This window comes from Apodemus sylvaticus, chromosome 5 (assembly GCF_947179515.1).
Source record: "Apodemus sylvaticus chromosome 5, mApoSyl1.1, whole genome shotgun sequence".
NCBI classification, from domain to species: Eukaryota; Metazoa; Chordata; class Mammalia; order Rodentia; family Muridae; genus Apodemus; species Apodemus sylvaticus.
Genome location: NC_067476.1, coordinates 119,088,667 through 119,106,123, shown reverse-complemented (window position 1 = coordinate 119,106,123; position 17,457 = coordinate 119,088,667). Strand labels below are relative to the sequence as shown.

The window sequence follows — 17,457 nt, the reverse complement described above, 5'->3', positions numbered from 1 at the left end:
TCCTGTCCCTCCCCATACCTGATCCTAACCTCCCCATTACTTCTCCCACCTAGTTCCATCCCTCCTTCTGCTTCCTATGACTATTTTATTTCCCCTTCTAAGTGAGATTCAAATATCCTTACTTGGGCCTCCCTTCTTGTTTAGCTTCTTTGGGTCTGTGGAGTGTATCATGGCTATCCTGTATTTTATGACTACTATCTCCTTGTCTCTGAGTACATAGCATGCATGTCCTTTTGTGTCTGGGTTTCCTTACTCAGGATACTATTTTCTAATTTCATCCATTTGCCTGAAAATTTCATCATGTCCTTGTTTTTAATAGCTGAATAGTATTCTTCTGTGTAAATGAATCACATTTTCTATATCCATTCATTAGTTGAGGGACATCAAGGTTGTTTTCAGTTTCTGGCTATTATAAATAAAGCTTCTATCAACATAGGGGATTATGTGTCTTTGTGGTATGGTGGAGCATCTTTTTTGGTATATACCCAGGAGCAGTATAGCTGAATCTTCAGGTAGAACTATTTACAATTTTCTGCAGTGGAGTAATATTCTTTCTCTACATCCTCCCCAGCATGTTCTGTCACTTGAGGTTTTGATCTTAGTCATTCTGACTGATGTAAGATGGAATCTCAGGGTTGTTTTGATTTGCCTTTCCCTGATGACTAGGGAGTAAATTTATAAGGAAAAAAATAGGTGGTCCACAAAGTATATGAAATATAGCAGTTGTTGCTTGCTGGGTGCTGAGTTTTCAGGCATACACTATCATGCACAACTGTTTCATTTTTTAAACTTGAGCTTACTAGTTGAGTAGAACCGTGTTTAATACTTTTTAAAGGATGGGATATAGGATCCCAGGATTCTTAAGTTACTTCAGCCAGTTTTTCTCTCTACCAATCCCTACCTATAGTGTTAATTCACTCATATTTCTTTTTATATGCATTCACTTGAGTGGCATAGTATCTTCTGGAAGATTCACAAATAAAAGAGAAGTAGCAAGATATCTCTGTTCTAGTTCTAAAAATATTTAGATCTAGCATTTTTTATTGCTTGTTCAGGTATGAATATGTGCAAATGAACTCTTCCCAAATGACTTTGTCTTTCTTTTTTAAAATTATGGAAAAGACTGCCTATTAAAATGTCATGTTGACTCAGCCAATGAAAGATAATATTATATTTTTGAATATGTTCTCTGTTCAGCAAATAGCCAGACAGTGGTATATAGAACCACTAATTTGTAATGTTTTTCAACTGAAAATTCTCCAAGCAGTCAACTACTCAGGTCAGGGTATCACAATTAAGACTCTTTTGCATTAAGGCAATTGTGGGAGGGCTGATGTGGCTTCCCAGATTAGACATTGTTATTTGAAACCTTGGAGCATCAAAAACTGAAAAAGTGATGAGTTCATAATGATGCAAGACCGGAGGTGGTAGGTGTTTCTTATTACCCTTTGTCTATGTAACAATCAGCTTCCAAAAATAATGGTTCAAAGGATTTATGTCCTGATTAGAAATTGAGGATGCAGTTAGTCAGGTAGGTTTCCTGCTGATGGTCTCTTTCATGCAAGGAATATATTTCATCCAATAAGCAGCTCTGCTGCTGGGGATTAGCTTGGGTTAGCTGGTATGATAAATGACCTGGTGCAGTAATAGCATGGCATTTTTCTTAAATGGGTTCTCAGATCAGCAAGAGGGCAAACCCTGATGGACAGCACATTGCATGGATGTTTTTGGTTCCACAGATTATGGCAAATTATATATCCAAATCTAGAGTCAATGTGAGAGAGGTCTTGGACTCTGTCAGCTCTTCCTGCAGTGGCCTTTCTCTCCTTGTCCCTCCCCTTCCTTACATGTCCAATTCCATGTGCCCACCTTGTAAGATCATCAGACTTATGTTTATTGATCCACTTACAGCAAAGTACTCACAGAAGTTCCTTTTCTTATTCCTTCGTTTCATTTTATATTTTGAGACATTGTCATCCTCTGTAGCTCAGACTGAAAAAGAACTTTCTACTTAGCCATGAGCAGCCTTGAATCTGGGACATTCTTTCTACCCCAACCTTCCAAGTGTTGTGATTACAGGCAAGAAACACAAAATCTAGCTAAGTAATTTCTTTTAAATTTACTTTTCAAGGCCAAAATCAGCAACATATAGGAGCTATCGTCACCCATTGTCAATGTTTAGATTACTCTAAAGTAAAACCAGACAAGAAGAGTAGGGCTTTTCTATTTTCTTCACATCTTTTCTGTATGGTCAAACACCTGAGAAAAACACTTGGAAGGAAGCAAGGTATATTATGGCTCACAGGTTCAGGGGATTCAGTCCATGGTTACTAAGTCTCATTACATAGAGACTGGAATGAAAAGAAACATGGCAAGGAATACAACTTCTCTCTGTGGGCCATGAAACAAGGGCCAGAGTCAGAGTTAAAATATGCCCATCAAAGATTTGTATGCCCCAACACATCCCACCTCCAAACTGCCATGTTCAGCACCTACATGAGCTAATCATCTCTCAATAGTACCATGCTCTGGGAACCAAACTTCAACACTTGAGACTTAGGGGGTATTTCAGAGCCAAGCCTTAACAAATGAGAGGCAGCTGGGACTGTGAATGATCAGATGTCTGTAACAGAATGTTTATGTAGACAGAGGATGAGGTAGGCATTTGAGAGAGCTAGAAGACAGAAGACAGATGGCCTGAAAAGTAGCAATATATGATGAAAAGAAGGATGAGGGTTTGATAAAAGAAAAGAAATAGGATGTGGTAAAGGAAGAAAGTAAGAGAAGATATTAATACCCCCAATGCTCTGGCCACAAGAGCAATAGTCACTGAAATTATCTGAGTTAGTGCTTGAATCCTAACAGCATCCAAGCAAGCTAGGTTGAGCCATGCATCTTCAGTAAGCCAATCAAACAACCGAGAAAAAGCAAAAAAAGATGATTAGTCAATGTGGCCACATTAGGACAAAGGACAAAGAGGTCCAGTGACCCCCAGTTCTGTCTTCCAATGTTAGTATAATGTTTAGGTTTAACTAGAAGATAGGAGGTCAAGATAACTGTTCCAGGCCAAGGTGTGGTCCTGCCTATCAGCAATGTCTGCGCCATGATACAGTTCCTCCTCCTGCGAAGTGCTCTGACACACACTCAGCAATGCAGCAATGTGTGAAATCCTCCTCTGTGAGACAAACTCCCCTCTGGGCAGCACCAGGCTTCATTTTTTTCCTCTCCCAGCATGGGATTTCTGGGGCACAAATGTCTCTCTTTAGAATATCTTCTGGTCTTCCTAACAAAGAAAGCAAAATCTCTAAGTCCCAAAATAACATTACCAGCTTTTTTAAGCCCCACTGCAGTATGTGGAAGGATTTCCAACATGACCTTTATCTTACTCATAAGGGTGTATCCCTGGTCAAAAAAAAAGCATCTACCTAAAAATACATGTACTGTATGACAACCCAGCGTTGAAATCCAAGTTTATCACAAGTTTTCAGAACCATAAAGCACAGCTTCACCATTTACTGTAGCTAACACTTAATAGGACCTACTTTAGTCTGGTAGTTCTCTAAGTATTTGATAAGTATTTAGTCCTACTTATTATAATTGCTTTATATGCTGAGTAATTATTAGCTTGCTTTTCATACTGATATATATGTTATTTTGTCACATAGGTGTTCTGGATTTTGATTGTATACCAAACTTTGAGATGCTTCTCCTTGGGAATTGGTTAGCTTTTGCTTCAGTAATGTTCTGGGATAAACAAGTCTGAAATCTAACCCTTCATGTGTTATGTTCACACAATGATCAGCTGTGGTTAACATTGACTCAATTGGAATTGTCTGGTCTTGGCCCCAGAATAGGCTTATACAACTGCTTTGTTCATTGATTCTTCTAAAACTGATGATGATAATCTACCTAAGAAACTTTCATGACAAGTACATTAGGGTTGGGGCACACAGAGACACCAAACCCCCACACTGGGTTATTGCCCAGATCGTTGGTCAGTGTAAGTCATTTGAGACAAATTCAGTATCAATGGGACAAGCACTTGTATTCCACAGGGATCATTCAAGACAATAACAAAGATTTAGAATGAAATTAATCTATACAGCATGACAATCAAACTTTGAACTTTTGAACATACTATTGTGAAAAAAACATAAAATGGTATAAATAAATGATTTAAAATAAATATCTTCTTGCCCAAGTTACAAGCTATCTATTTTCTCTTTGTATTTCCCAGGATTTTACATCATGTTTGGGAAGAAAAAGAAAAAGATCGAAATATCTGGCCCATCCAACTTTGAACACAGGGTTCATACTGGGTTTGATCCACAAGAGCAGAAGTTTACTGGCCTTCCCCAGCAATGGCACAGCCTGTTAGCAGACACAGCCAACAGGCCCAAGCCCATGGTGGACCCATCATGCATCACGCCTATACAGCTGGCTCCCATGAAGGTATGCAAGGGTTCTTCTGTCTTTGGGTCAATTTCAGGCCATGATCTGATTTGACCTAAGGTGCCATCTTTATAAACTGTGTAATCTTTTTAAAAATGTCCCTATATTAGCCACATTTAATCTTCATTTTGCATCACACAGGAAATTTAACCATCAGATACTGGTTATTGTAATATTCAAGTGTAAAATTAAACTACAAAATGAATTTTCTTTCTCTTAATAATCTCCACTTCCTCTGATCGTATCAGCAATAGCTACAAATCAAATATTTTACTGGCTGTATTTCTGACATCTTCTATTTGTTTTCAAAATATTTATATATAATCTTATATAAGATGTAATAATAACAGATTTTAATAGCAATAAATTATATTTATATGTGTATAAAACGCTAACATTTATGTATAGATATGTATGGTTTATATAGTAAATATGTGTATCTTCACATTATTTTCATTGTCTAAAAGAGTGCTATTTCAAATATTAGCACATAATTTCAGTCTTTGAATAGCTATAATTTACCCACTCAATGCTGCCCTCCTGGGCACCTCCTCCCATAGCTCATCCCCCATCCCCCATCCCCCATCCCCCACCCCCATCCCCCATCCCCCATCCCCCACCCCCCATCCCCCATCTGCAATTCCCCATCCCCTATCCCCTTCTCCTTTGAGTGGGTGGAAGCTGGATATCCCCCCACTCTCACATTTCAAATCTCTGTAAGGATAGCTGTGCAGACTTATTTGTGCCAGTGCTTCTCAAAATACAGCACAGATCAAAATCACCTAACAGACTTTGATTAAACAGATGTTTAATTTAGATTTCTAGTTCTGTAAAGAGATCCCATGACCATAGCAACTCTTCTAAAGGAAAACATTTAATTGGGGCTGGCTCACAGTTCTGAGGTTTAGTCCTTTGGCATCATGGCAGGTAGGAAGCAGGGCAAGATGCAGGCAGAATTGGTGCTGGAGAGGAAGCTGAGAGTTCTACATCTGCATCCCCAGGTAGCAGGAAGAGGCAGCAACCTACTAGACCTAGCTTGAACTGGATCCTCAAAGCCTGCCTCCAGTGACACACTTCCTCCAATAAGACATCTACCACAACAAGGCTGCACCTCCTAATAGTGCCACTCCTATGGATCCATAGGGGCCATTTTGTACAAACCATTACCACAACACAAATAGGAAGCACTACCTATTTCTGATTCAGTAGAACTGCAATAGGGCTTCCAAATGTTCATTGCTAGCTGATGTGCTACTGATGCTAAGACTAGTAGTCTGAAGTTAGACTTAGAGAATCTTTTTTTTAAGAATTTATTTATTTATTATATGTAAGTACACTGTAGCTACCTTTAGACACCAGAAGAGAGCATGAGATCTCTTTACAGATGGTTGTGAGCCACCATGTAGTTGTCAGGATTTGAACTCATGACCTTCAGAAGAGCAGTCAGTGCTCTTATCCACTGAGCCATCTCTCCAGCCCTGACTTTGAGAATCTTGACAAAAGTACTTATAAAGATTTTATTTGTATAGAAGACATAATCAGCATGATTTTACACTGCTAAAAATTGTCATTTTTTTATCAGAATCTTAGATTTGTGTTAAAAGTAAATTTTCTTGGTCCACAAGCCCCAAGATTATAGACTGAATGAAGTCATCTGAATAATCAAAGGGAAAAATAATTTTAAACATTTGGCAAGAGTGGGAAAAGCTGACCAGTTATGTGGTCTGTGCTTAGCATTTGTGACACCCCGGGGTCTATTTCTAACATCTCTTTTCCCCACACCAAAGCTGTTTTTTTGGTTTTGGTTTTGGTTTTGGTTTTGGTTTGTTTTATTTTGTTTTGTCTTGTTTTGTTTGCCCTACCTAACTCTTCTCTTCATAAGAACATCATAAGCAATAGTACCCAGTTGTTCCTGAATTAGATGTGTTATATGTAAAGGGAAGGTAGGGTGGTTACTGAGTCTCAGTCTTGGTCCTAAGGGGGTTAGTGTAATCCTCTTCCCTCTCATCTTCAGGGAGATTCTGATGGGTGTTTCTGGAGTTCCCAAATGGTAATGTGAACATCCTGTAGGTACCAATATTCCTGATGAGCACAGTGGCACGTGCCTATAATCCAAGCATTCAGAAGACAGAAATAGGAGTGTGAATTTCAGACCAGCCTGGGCTACATAGTCATCAATACTGTGCCTCAAAATTCAATGGAAAATCATTGTTTTCACTGGCCTAAAGCAAGTGCTGCATGTTAGTCTTTTCCCTTTGTTCCAGCCCAGAATCCACTCTAAGTGATGCGACAAAATGAAGAAAAATAGATATGGAAAGGTCATCACAACATCCCCTCACATGAGCAGCCAGGACTTCCTAATGTTTTCTTCTGCATTCTTTTTAATTATGACTTAGGATCGTAGCAGTTATTTTAGGCCAAATGAAAATTTACTGCAACGCCATTCAGTATGACCTTCACCCTTTTTACTTAAAATTGAGAGAAAAATTCTGACTCACGCAGAGGACTTGAGTTTAGTTTAAATTGTAACTTTTTATAACTTACCCATTTTACTAAGGAAGGATACTACTATAAAGTTTGTGCTATAACAGATTACAATTATCAGGAATATATGTGTACCTGGTTCTCCTAGGTACCTAAGATTCCTTGAGTCTATAAGTTCAGACTGTTTTCATAATAATTGAGAGTAATTCAGCATTTTCAGTATGTACTGAGGATACATCAGGCTTTTCCAGAAAGAAACATGTCATACTGTCATGGTTTTATGCATAAAGTGTCATGAACTCTAGACTCCTATTCTTTGAAAGCTTGTTATTTTTAATACACTATATGGTTTGTAGTTTTTAATTCTTACATAAACTGAAGTCTTTTAGATCCTGAATAGATTTGAGGGGGCGGAGTTCTAAAACCATAAGGTTCAAGCATAAACATTTCAGTCTCATATCAAAAGTAATCATCTGTGATTTCTGCAGTTGGATCTTCACACAGTGCTCAGTTTGTTCTCTTTTTAATTGTCCTATATCTTTATGAAAAGATAATTTTGTCTTCTCTAGTTGACTGTTAATGTTCAAGTTCTAAAAGATTCTCAGATATTATATCCTATCATACTGTAATTTAGTACAATTTATTTAACCTAACATTTTGGAGTCGGGTAATGCGTACGTCCTTTATCTAATTTAGCCACCCTTTATTTAACATAGCCTTTAAAGCATTCTCTTTTGAAGAATTGGTTTATTATTTATGTGTCTGTGTGTGAGAGAGTGTGTGCATATATTCACACATGCATGTGGATGCCTTTGAAGGCTAGAAGGGAGTCATTTTCCCTGGGGGTGGAGTTACAAGCAGCTATAAAACACCCAACATGAGTGCTAGAAACAAAATTCAGACCCTCTGAAAGAGCAACAAGTCCCTTAACTTTTGAGGCATCTACCTAGCTGCTAACCTTCAAAGAAAGGCTCCTTTAATAGATATCTATCTAACTTATAATTTCAAAGATGTTACAATGTGTGTTAATTCTTTAATAATCCTATACATTGTATTTTAATCACATTTCCCCACACCACATCCAAGATCCAATCCACCTTCATACCCACCCAACTTGGACTTTTCTTTTTTTCCTTTTTTAATTTTTTTATTTTTTATTAGATATATTTTTATTTACAATTTATTTCAAATGATTTCCCCTCCCTGGTCCCCCTCCCTGAAAGTCCCATAAGCCCTCTTCCCTCCCCCTGTTCCCCAATCAACTCCTCTGTCCTGGTATTCCCCTACACTGCTACATCGAGCCTTTTCAGAACCAGGGGCTTCTCCTTCCTTCTTCTTGAACATCATTTGATATGTGAATTTCTCTTTTTTTTTAAATCCATGAACTCTAATTAGTGCTGCCCAAATATTCTTGGATTTAGGGACTGTTCTGATGTTTGATTGACCTATTAAGGGCTGTATCCTTAAAGAAAATTGACTCCCTTTCCCTCTCCCCCTCTTAGCTATTAACTGCCAATATATCCTCATCTAGGGGTTGCATTTACCTTCTTGATGGGTGTACTGGCTGGTTTTGTGTGTCAACTTGACACAGACTGAAGTTATCACAGAGAATGGAGCTTCAGTTGGGGAAGTGCCTCCATGAGATCCAGCTGTGGGGCATTTTCTCAATTAGTGATCAGGGGGGGGGGCCCTTGTGGGTGGTACCATCTCTGGGCTGATATTCTTTTGTTCTATAAGAGAGCAAGCTGAGCAAGCCAGGGGAAGCAAGCTAGTAAGGAGCATCCCTCCATGGCCTCTGTATCAGCTTCTGCTTCCTGACCTGCTTGAGTTCCAGTCCTGACTTCCTTTGGTAATGAACAGCTGTGTGGAAGTGTAAGCCCTTTCCTCCCCCTTTAATAAGCCTTTTCCTCCCCCAATAAACCCTTTCCTCCCCAACTTGCTTCTTGGTCATGATGTTTGTACAGGAATAGAAACCCTGACTAAGACAATGGGATTCCATCTGCCTCAATCTTGCTAAGGTCACAGTGACTGTATGTTCATCTGTGAAACTGCACTGTTTTGTCCAGAAAACACTGTTCCCTGTAGCAATTTACTGAGCCTTTCAGGGATATATAGAGTAATGTAGATGCCCCATTTGAGGCACAGCATTTCTTTTGTTTTTATTTTCTATATTCTTTGTTTACATGCTGAATGCTTTCCCCTTTTCCGGTTCCTCCCTCATCATCGGTCTCATACGCCCACAGTCAATTATCTACACCTTTACTAGCTGAGAGTCTCTATATTAACTGCTATCTACTTTAAGAAGCTTTTTTGTGGAGAGTTGAAAGATTTGCTATTTCATATGTGTAGTGATAAGATATTGACTGTTCTTCAAAACTTTCTTTTGCTCATTAATTTATTTGGTCACTTTATAAAATGATCACAGCCCCCTCCTTCCTCTCCTCCTAGTCCTTTCCTTCCTTGCACCCTTCTTCCCTTCCATCCCCCCTCTCCTCTCCCTTGGTACCAACCCATACTAGCACATCAAGTGGCATCAAGACTAAGAGAATACTCTTCCACTGAGGCCAGACAAGGCAGCCCCACTCAGGGGAAAGCAGGACTTCCAGTAGAGGAAGAGAGGCACCGACACAGCCACAAAAACTTCAATCCAAAATTTGCCCTGCCTACTAGATGTACAGGGATAAAGATGGAGCAGAGATTGAGGAAATGGCCAGCCAATGACTAGCCCAACTTGAGATCCATCCACGGGAGAGAGCCAACACCTCACACTATTAATAATATTCAGCTATATCTACTATTATGATATTTCTGCTATATTTTCCAGACAGGAACCTGGCATAACTGTCTCCCAAGAAGCATCTAGCTGTGGATAGAAACAGGCAGAGACCCACAGCCAAACATTAGGCTGAACTCACAAAGTCTTGTAGAAGAGTCAAGGGAAGGACTGAGGGAGCTGGATAGGTCAAGGACACTACAAGAAGACCTACAGAGTCAAATAATCTGGGCCAATGTGGGCTCACAGAGACTTAACCACTAACTAAAGAGCATACATGGTCTGGACCTAGATTTCCTATACATATGTAGCAGATAGGCAGTGTTGTCTTCATTTGGGTCCTCTAATAATTGGAAAGGGAATGTCTTTGACTCAGACCCTGTGGCCTGTCTTTGGATCCCTTCCCCTTAGCTAGGTTAACAGTCTTCTCTTTATTCGGTAGAGGCTAGGGGTTGTGGATAATGCCAGAGCCAAGCTGGCTCTCCTGGGTCTTCTTCATCTCTACAATTGTCAGCATTTCATAACATTCCAAAGTTTGGGTTATGAATCTATATCTATTCCTTTGTAATTCTCTTTCTCCTTGTTCATGATTCATTATTGCACACCAAGAGCCTAAATATTTTTAGCTTTGCCAACTTAGTCCCATTTTTATGAGATTCTCTATTTTCCTTTAATGTGTTTTAAAATGCATGTCCCTAAACTACAGGACAACTGTATGTTTCCTAACATTAGAGGGACTATTTAGTTTCTGGTTTCTAAGAATATTCATTAAGAAATCAATTTGTATCAATTCTTTGTCACACTCTTCACTGAGTGAAACTGTGACAGTGAGGAATGGTCCAGGGAGACTTTTCTGACTTCCATGTCTGCTTCTTGCCCTACACTATGGTTCTCAAACTACATTTCAGCTTAGTTGAGTGAGTACACTCCTCCTTATTTCCATCCTGATAGTTTTACATATGTCTCTTCTCAAAGCCAATAGATTCAGTCTGCTATAGCTTCCCTATTCTCTTCTTCAATATAGTGTTAGTTCCTTCTTTACCTTTTTCTACTATGACACAATGTTGGACATAGAAACATCTATTTTAGCTCATGATACCTGATGCCTTAATATTTATCCAGCTGACTACATCTTTTCATTTCAAAGTCTCCACATTGGTGGGTAAACATCATAGCTTATCTACCAATGAGCCCAGGGCAGTCTTAAAGATGCAAAATATTCACAGGCAGAAGGAATAAGTGGCCCAGAGACACTATCAAAACCAAGGGTAGTTAGTGTAAGGAGTAAATAGACCACCAGGGGTGTGTCAGAGAGTGCCAGGGAAACCAGAAGGACATGGTGTCAGAATCAGGGCGGCAGAGACTGCACAGCACACAGTGCAGAGCATTTGGAACCTGAAGTTAAGAATCTGGTGCCTGATATCCTCCACATCAGGCTTGCATACAGAAGGTTCCAGGTCTTGCATCAGAAGTTGTTCTTTTAGAAAATGAATTGACTTAAAGGTCAGATCAAATTTAAAGTTTACCTACAATGTTAATGTAAAATAGAATCTTGTAGGATAGGTGTGGGAGTCAGCACTGAAAGTTGTGAAAAGTTGAAATTCAGAAAGTTCTTCCAGCTATATGACTGCCAAAAGCCTGGGAAGAGAAAAAAAAAAAAACCACAGCACTTCTTCCAGAATAAACACTGTACTTTTCATAAAGACAATTTCAGGGAAAAACAGAATGTAATTATAAAATGAAACTTGTCTGGAAATTTAACCATGTTTTAAAACTTTTTGTAAAAATTCCACTTCAAAAGAGCTGCATCAACGTGTGTCTATCTGATCAGAACCAGTGCTCCAACCAGGAGGACAGATGGTTCATCCTCTGTCAAAATCTCTCATATTCTACACTTTTAAAAGCCAGTGAAGACAACAGACAGGCTCTATCAAGCTTTCCCATTCCTTTTATTTCTCAAAACTCCCCATTGCAATTGAAAAAATATGTCTTTTTAGCCAACTCACCAGCATAAGGACTAGGGAAACTCATGTCTTACAGGCCAGAATAAGTACCTGGGTAAGATGGACTTTTTTAAACTAAGAAGAGAAGACTATAAGCAAAGCCAAGGTTTTCACTCACATGATCTCTTCATGTCTTGGAACTGCCAACAAATTTTCCACTTTATGATAAAGCTAGTCTTCAAAGTATACACCCTGATAACATCCGCTCTCCTGAAAATCATTCCCCTTCTCTCACTCGCTCCTCCCATTACCCCTCTTCAGCCCTTGTCAGAAACCATCAAGGAGAGGCTATGACTAGCAGATAACTTTCTAGGAGATGGCCCACTGTTTTTGCATGGTCTTCAATGGGTAAAATTCTGAATTACAAGGCCTTCAGATATCTCATCTCAGGATTGATTCTTACTGCTGACATGCCTTTCCTGTCGTTATTAAATTAATCTAACAATCTCTAGGCATTAACCCACCATATTGGGCAGATTTTCTGCACATCAACAAAGATCTACTCTCTTGTAGTAACATTATGTAGACAAATTAATGATTCATAATTTTTAATAATGATTTATTGAATTCCTAAATTTTATACAAGTAGTTTTGAGCTCAGGTGTCACAGGCTAATTGCACTAGAATAGAAAGCAGACTTAGAACAAATTTATGATCAGGGAGAACATTCCTACTAGGCTAGTTGTGAAACTATTATCTAATAACTAAAGATCATAAACTAGGAATGGACAATTTTTTGTAGGTACAATGATGGAAGATAAAATATTGACTGTATTTATCTATACAAAGCTTCAAAACTAATGAGACACTAGGCAGATGATTTACCTCTTGACAAAATGGTACTAACTTGTAAGAATTATAGTTTTAAACTTTTAACAAAATTGTGGAGCTAGTGACAGATAATGAATATTTAATTAGGTAATTAGTCTTAATGGAAACTCATGTAAACATTGCTGCTGAAACTTCATGTTTGATTTATGATGAACTTTTGGAATGTAAATACCCTTGGAAAACCATGTGATCTGTTTTCCTCAGAAAGTATAAATACTAAAGACAACAATATGGGAGTGGCTTTTTCTTACTAGCAAAGCTTCTTTCATTCAGAAATAAAAAGGTAGAAGCCTTTTCTTCCTATGAGCAATAAAGGTTGGAGACTATTTTTCATCCAGAATGAGTAAGTCAATGAAACACAAATACATATGCATTTGTAAGTATAGATGTGTGTTTGTAAGTATATTAGTTGATGAGACAGAGTTGATCCCAATCAGAACATGTATGTGTATGTGTATGAATATGTGCGTGTGTGTGTGTGAGAGAGATAGCGTATGCGCACATGTTTGTTTATGTAAAACTTTTTCTTTCTGTGAGTGTGACTTTCTTTTTCTGGTTCACAAAGAGATGATAAGTTCCAAGCCACCTTTTTGCCTAGCGATCTAAAGGCAAGGCTTCAGGTCAAGGAAGAAAGGAACTCTAACCATTAATCCTTTATTAATCCCCTCCTGCTTCCAGCAGGAATTAATTACCAAATGTATATCTGTCTGTCTATACATATGTACATTTAAGAGTTATAAAGTTCAGAGCTTCTTGCTGGGCATTCTTGCCAGTACCAAATAATTAAGTTTTGTTTCATCAGTAGTACTGACCCCATAAATCACCCATCACTGTTACTGGCTTGTCTGCTATCAGCATGACCCCAATCAGCAATGCCCCTTCCACATCCACTGCTATTACAGAGAGAGGAAACTTGTACCAGGCAGGCTCCTCCCAATCCCGTCTTTCCCCCTTCTCTGTTTTCCTCTTCCTCACTGAACTCTAAAAGTTAGAAAGTAAAGCCTAAGTTTAGTCTTATATAATTACTCATGAAAACTTATGACAACCATCTTTCTTTGCATCAGTACTCTGTATTATCTTACTTAAGCCACATTAAAAGTTCCTAAGTTTGAGTAACCAAATTCAAATGGCTTTATTGTTACTGGTAAATAAAAGCTGCCATTTTTAGAATGACTATACCCAAGGAAAGCATCACTGCATGTGATTGCCCTGCTTCCATGTTGAGAAGCATAGAAGGTAGACCAGTTATCTTCTGCCGGCCTCTTGGCAGGTTTATTGTGATATCATAAACAGATTATTCCACAAGCATAGACCAGTGGAGAAACTCGGTAAAGTTAACTAGTCTTTCTTATTCTACAACTCTGGTATTTGGCAGGCAGCTTCCAGATTTACAATTAAAACTGTAGCACTGAAAGAGATCCCATGAAGACCAGTTGCCATTTATCTCACCATAAGAGTTTAGCATCTCCTGACATCCTTAAGACCAAAGAAAACATGCATGAATCTGGCACTCAAAGCAGACATAGGCTACACTGGGAAATCATTTAAAGAAAAGATGATCAAGTGTACATCTGAGAACTACCTGATATGATCCAATGTTTTTCTCAGCATTTTGCAGTAAAAGACTTCAATTGCAACCCCAGAGAAGAAATGAAAGAGCTGACTACATCCCAACACAAAACACACATTCTTACAACACTTAAAACTCATATCTTATTCAGCTCTGTTCCAGATCAAAGGCTGGTGTGGAAGAAAAGCAGACACCTGATCTATGGTGATTTGAAGCTTTGTTGAACTGTACTAGGGAACAGGCCTGACCAAAAGGAAGAATACCATTGCCAAACACTAGATAATATTTATAGAGCACAAAATGTTCAATATTTATTATTTGTGGCATTCATGCAATGACTAATGAAGTATTGAGCCACTAGTGAGGAGGAAGAAACCTTGACTGAGTCCAAACCCACCCAATTTCTAAGTTGAATTACACCCTGTATTCTCACTCAGCTGCCTCCAATTGCTCTACAGTCTTTTTTTCTTTGATGTTTTCTTCTATAAAGGGTTAATGACTAATTTATGTGTGAATCACTCAGAGAATTTGCTTTTGAGAGAAAAATGATCAAAAAGAAAATTATAACCCTGAATCATAGAACTCTATGTAACATCAAATAAATGAGTAGCCTGATGATGTATTTTATCATAAAGAAGCTTTCTAGTTTGCTTTGTATAACACAAGAAAGATTCATTATCCTGGAGAAGATAGCAAAAAATTGGGTGGGGTGGGCACAAATCAGATATGCAGGTGACTAAACATGACCGTGACTATTGGAGGCTATGAATGTAGACACCATAGTTGCTTCACAGATACCATTCATGATTGACTGAATTACTAAACTTGAGTCTTCATTTCTTTCACCACAGCCTCTTGATGGGCCTTAAAGTTAGGCTTGACCATAGAATATTGATCTGTGCATTAGTATGAACACAAGCATGTGATGTGCAGCTAAGATTTCTATTCTGCCTCATCATAAGAGAAGCATTCCCTGGAAAACTCTGTAACTCCAGGATAGTAAGCACATTTGGTATCAACCCATACTATCTACATCCTTTCAACTTGAAGCAGAGCCCCTCTATCCTCATTCTCACTGTTTGACACTGAGTATGAGGTATTTGATAGGTAGCTTTAAGAGACAATGGGCTGATACCCTGCCTCATTTAACTGTCAAATCGTCCTTTCAAGTGGGTGATGCTGACTCTATTTTAGATGAAGAAATCAAGATTTAGAGAAATATAGACTATAAGCCAGGACTTGATAGTTCATGATTGTCACCCCAATGCTTGGAAGGCTTATTCAGCAGAATTGCCATGCATTCAACGTTAGCCTAGAGTATACAGTAAGATCCTTCAATATGTATTGCAAGTTTCATAGTTGGTAACAAAAATCAAAAACAAACAAACAAAAAAACAAAACCAATGGATTCAAGTCCCAAAACTATGTGACTCTAAAACGTATTCCTATAATCATCATACTCCCTAAGTCCTGATGGTAAGAGTATTTTAAAAAAAATGGTCTACAAAAGAAAGTAGTAGTGTTCTTAGACAAGGTATCGTAATTTCTCAAAAGATAATTTAAAGGCTATTGTAAAGGTGTTACAGGTAAGAGATGCCTTTGACTCTACCATTTAGATGGTCTAGTTTAAACCTATGAGCTTCAACCCACCAAAGAGTCTAATAAGGACATCACTTTAAATACCAAGTATCATCTCCTGTCCTGACAGTAGTAAGGCTTAGCTTTCTAAGTGCAACACGTTCAGGGCCTTTTGTGGGGCCTTCTATTCATGCAATCCCAACCTCCTCAAGTGAAATGGCAGAATATTTAAACAGAAAATTCTAATGAAAGCATTTGCCAAGAAGTAAATGAATAAACCTTCACACACATGCTGCTGGCTCTCCACAATGGCCTCCCTGCTCCCTGAGCTAGCCATTATTGAAATTGCTCATCAAATTCCCCAATCACAAACTCTCATTTAATGTAGAGTCCTAACAGCTGAACTTGCCAATGATAAAGCTACATATCTATGTTTCAATAACTGGAAATTCCATATAAGCTGAAATATCATCAGGATAAACTTATTAGCCTCAGTTCTGCCCTCCTGGCAGTAATGATATACTGAAAATAATCCTTCTAAATCAAAATTGAAAAGGCTATCCCTTAGTATACTCACACTTGCCACCTAAGAGATCTAATTTTATCTCTCATTAAGCATCTTATGAAAATTGAGACACTAAGATAGCAACTATAAGCTGTTTGGGGAGGACTGTCAGATCCTCATTTTTATCAATTTGTCAGGAATTCTTAAGTAAATTGCCTACACTATTGACTATGTACTATTTTTTTCTTATATTTTTATTAGATACTTGTTTTATTTACAGTTCAAAAGGTATCCCTTTTCCGTGTTACCCCTCCGACAACCCCCTATCCCATCGCCCCTCCCCCTGCTTATCACCCCTCCCCAATTTCCTGACTTGCATTCCCCTCTTCTGTATTTTAACTTCCTAGATAAATGTAATATCTTTTTACTAACAATAACCCATACTTTGTCAGACACTCTTTATTCAGACTTTTTTTTTTACACTTTCACCCCGCCCTTTCTTCTTGTTAGGATAAGACTTGAATATTGTTTTCTTAGGTTTAGATTGTAAGAGTATCATAGGCTTCTTTTAACAGTACTGAAGACTGATATTCAAGAATTGTTTAGGATAATCCTTAACACTTATTTTTGGTACGCTTTCTGATGATTAGATTCTGTTCATATGCTGCTATGAGGAACAACACAAATGTAAGTTAGAACTTTACCTTATTACATAAGTGATTCCATAATCATTGATATTGATCTCTACTGTGGACTCCATGTTGCCTGATTTAAATTATAAATCTAGTTTGTGTGTCATAATGAAGTTTTTCTCTCTACCTTTTCCATATTCTCCTCTTCAAAAGAAGATATTTTGAACATTTAAAGTGAGAAATTATGTTAAGTTTTCCTGAGGAAAAACTATCTATTAAATACTTTCAAAGTATCTTAAATTTAAGTGACCTTTACTTTTTCTTTTTGTATGACAATTTTACATAGTTACTGTGATATTGATTGTCTTTAAGATAAATATGTGTTTTAGATAAGTTTAAATCCCAAATTTTTATATAATTTCCTTCAAAACATTTTTGGTTTATCTGATTGTATTTTGATTTACTGAGTTTTCATTTAAAGAAAAAACAAATTTGTCAGACATGATGTGTTTGTTTTAGACATATGTGCATTCATTATATAATGTTCAAATCAAAATAATTAACTCTAGTGGGATCAATTAGAAATACTCTCCATAGCTTCATGTATTTGTTCAGGGTTAGGGTTAGGG

The 17,457-nt window shown here is 37.9% G+C and overlaps 1 protein-coding gene across 1 annotated transcript in view; it reads left to right on the top strand.

The window, feature by feature from the left end:
* The first annotated feature begins 4,248 nt into the window (after window positions 1–4,248).
* The window catches only part of Pak5 (p21 (RAC1) activated kinase 5), a 97,095-nt gene continuing 83,886 nt past the window's right edge, over window positions 4,249–17,457 (top strand). The window contains exon 1 of the mRNA XM_052181492.1: window positions 4,249–4,452. Within this exon, the coding sequence (XP_052037452.1) occupies window positions 4,249–4,452 (204 nt within the window). The remainder of the gene's footprint in view (window positions 4,453–17,457) is intronic.